Genomic DNA, 2,986 nt, shown 5'->3' with positions numbered 1-2,986 from the left:
AGCTCCCTCTCTTTCTCGAAGCAAGTAGAGGTTGAGAGCCTACACCAACACTCTTGGCTATGGAGTGCAAATCCATCCAAGAGCCATGCTTCAATGCTTGAGCTTGCCATCTATTTCTTCTTCATTACTATGCTATTATGTATGCTAGCACAAGAGTTATGATAAGTGAGGAACTAGCTCTTTCTCGTATGAAATGTTTCTTCTTCCTCTTCCCATCCTCATTTCCTGCTAGCTCTCTCTACCTTCGAAGGTGTTTGAGGTGTTGGGACTAAGGCTTGGTATCGTTAAAGCTTTCTTCAAGTTTAGGTTATGCTATGATGATGATGCATGAAGCTTTCCATCTTCATTGCTTCACCTAGGTCACAAGGAACACAAAGAATGTATTGTAACAAGTCTCTCTTTATGGGAGAAATAATAATACAAATGCCTATTGGAGGGGGGACCGGCTCCACATAAATCCGGTCCTCAACTGTTGTCATGTTCTCTAAATTCTCTCTCTTGCAAAAGTATTGTCTATGCCAAGTTAACTAATTGCTATGATTATGTTGCTATCTTCAATTATGTCTACCCGCTATGCTCACAAAATCATTTCTTGAAAGTACTCTCATTAAATTCCGTTAGTCTCAAATTGAATAGGCAAATTCCATTACACTGATCATTTAATATGGGAAGATAAAAAGGGAACAAGAATTAGGATATAGATATGTGCTTCTAAACCTATCCCAATAGGGGACCAAAAGTAGAAATGGTTGCATCTCAATAGGAGTCCAAAAGGAGATGGTCTACCAAAGAGAAATGTGCAATACGTGCTTCTAGATTTACCTTAGCAAGGGACCAAGAGGAGAGATGGTTACATCTCAATAGGGGTCCAAAAGGAGGTAGTCTATCAAAGAGAAACGTGCATCTAATGGAGCTTAAGATACCTTAGGGTTAGCTTCATTAAAAACCTCCAAAAGTTAGTGTTAAAAAGTCTTTTAACCTTAGGCAAGTTAGGGCTGACGTTGAGGTGGGAATCCTACCCAAGCATGAGGTGCTTGTTGCCTTGTTAACTAAAGTGCTTAAAGTGTTTGTGAGAACCTTTCCAAAGATTGAGGTGATTTTTATGATTAAATGACTAAGGTTCTTGAAGTGTTCAATTCAAAGATGATCTCTCAAGAGGCATAAACAGTTTCCATGCTTAAAAGAGTAGGGGCTTGAAGTGTTTGATTCAAACCAAATGACTTAAGAAGCATAAAAGACACATGTCAAAATCCTCCACATGTGGCCCTCATGATGTGTTTTAATCCTATTGGATAAGCTTTAAGGGGTCCAATGAAAATTTAGATGCATAAAAATAAATAATTAAGTTCTTTCTCTCAAAGCGAAAAAAGAGGACACATGTCCAAATGATATAATTAAATAAAAAGAGAGAGAGAGAGAGAGAGGTGGACCAATCATGAGAAGGGGGGAGTATACTCTCCCACACAAACAAACACACACTCTCACTTTGTGGAGTGCAAAGTGCAAGAGATCCATCTCCTTCTCCAAGCTTGTTGAGAAGTGGAGAGCCTACACCAACACTCTTGACTATGGAATGTAAATCCAACCAAGAGACATGCTTCAATGCTTAATCTTGCCATCTTCTTCATCTTCATCACTATGCTATTATGCTATGCTAAGCAAGAAGAGTGATGGTAATGAGGAACTATTTCTTTCTCCTATGAATGATGATTCTTCCTCTTCCCTGTAATAGGTGTGGCTGCCTATTACGAGACTATGCTCACAGAAATGCAAGAGAGATAAGCACAGCACAGCATTAGAGAGAGAGAGAGAGAGAGAATAAGAATACATCAGATTCCATAGCCTTTGATTATGAGAAATCCCGATACAGCGTACAAAGGAAACCCTTCCTTATGTAGAAATAATGAGCACCTTTCATATCTCCGTAGCCCTTCCTGATTATGCCTCTTGAGATCCCCTCCTTCTAAGGGCTTATTCCCACATGAAGGTACACTATGATATGCCGGATACTCCCAATGTGATTAATGTGGTCATGTGCAGCTATGTGCGGTCCGCACACATACACTTGGCACGCACGTGGATTGCGCGAATCCACAAGTGCATCCCTTGATTGGTTCTTTTGGAATTCGAGAAGTGTGATGCAAGAATGATTGTCAAGGCCACTTCCTGGCTCTTTGGCTCTTTGCTCCTAGACCAACCATCTTCATCTACCCGCATCTTGAAATCTGACCAGAATTATCCTTCTTGGATCCGCAAACCTTGGATATTGCAACTCGTGCTCTTAGTTTGCCACATCATCCACATGTACGTCCAATCGTGCCTTTTGTTTTAAGATGTCTGCAGTGCTGCTTCCTATCTCCGTGGCATCATGAGATCTTTGCTTTGTTGTACCCTGACTACCCAAGTCTTCAGCTTTCTTGGAAGTAGCGGTACAACGACTATGCTTTATCATAAGCCCATTGTGTCCAGCTTGGATGTCTTCCTTAGCATCTTCCAATCACTCTTCAACACTACCCTTCAAGTGCGCGTGCTCGCCATGCTCTTTTTCCCTCTTTGCGGTATCTTCAGATGCCTCATTTGCAAAGTTTGTGGCATTCTTTCCGTTACGTTTCAGGCTATCCGCAGTCACCTTCACACTCTCTGCGGTTTCTTTTCTCTTCTCCTTGGGAGTCTTTGCAGCAATCTCGAACGAGTCTACAGTGTTGTCTACATACTTAGCTGCCCTATCCTTTGCACCATCAGCGTTCATATCTAATCTACCTCCCGAACCAGGTGGGCTATAGAACACTGCATACCATGGAATGCATCCTCCATTCTGGCAGTGGCGCTGCTGGTAGCGAGCGGGCTCGGAATAAGAAAGCGGAGTGAGAAGGAGAGAGAGCCCTTGTAGCAAAGAAAGGGGCGTTGCACAGGGATGGTTATGGGCTGGCGGGCACCGCTAATGCATGACATGGGGTGGCCGCTGTCATCAACCTGGCGGAGGATG

At 42.6% G+C, this 2,986-nt stretch overlaps 1 protein-coding gene across 1 annotated transcript; it reads right to left on the bottom strand.

The window, feature by feature from the left end:
- Nucleotides 1-2,497: 2,497 nt before the first annotated feature.
- On the bottom strand, nucleotides 2,498-2,749 carry LOC147461358 (uncharacterized). Its single transcript, XM_086500752.1, has one exon. It carries the CDS (start codon nucleotides 2,747-2,749, stop codon nucleotides 2,498-2,500), a length of 252 nt encoding a protein of 83 aa, XP_086356878.1.
- Nucleotides 2,750-2,986: the final 237 nt, after the last annotated feature.

This window comes from Adiantum capillus-veneris, chromosome 3 (genome assembly GCF_014529385.1).
Source record: "Adiantum capillus-veneris isolate H3 chromosome 3, ASM1452938v2, whole genome shotgun sequence".
Lineage (NCBI taxonomy): Eukaryota > Viridiplantae > Streptophyta > Polypodiopsida > Polypodiales > Pteridaceae > Adiantum > Adiantum capillus-veneris.
This window is presented reverse-complemented; position numbering and strand designations above follow the sequence as displayed.

Bases quoted from the DNA above. Each gene is read 5' to 3' on its own strand.
- LOC147461358 (XM_086500752.1), bottom strand. From the start codon at position 2,749: ATGAACGCTGATGGTGCAAAGGATAGGGCAGCTAAGTATGTAGACAAC.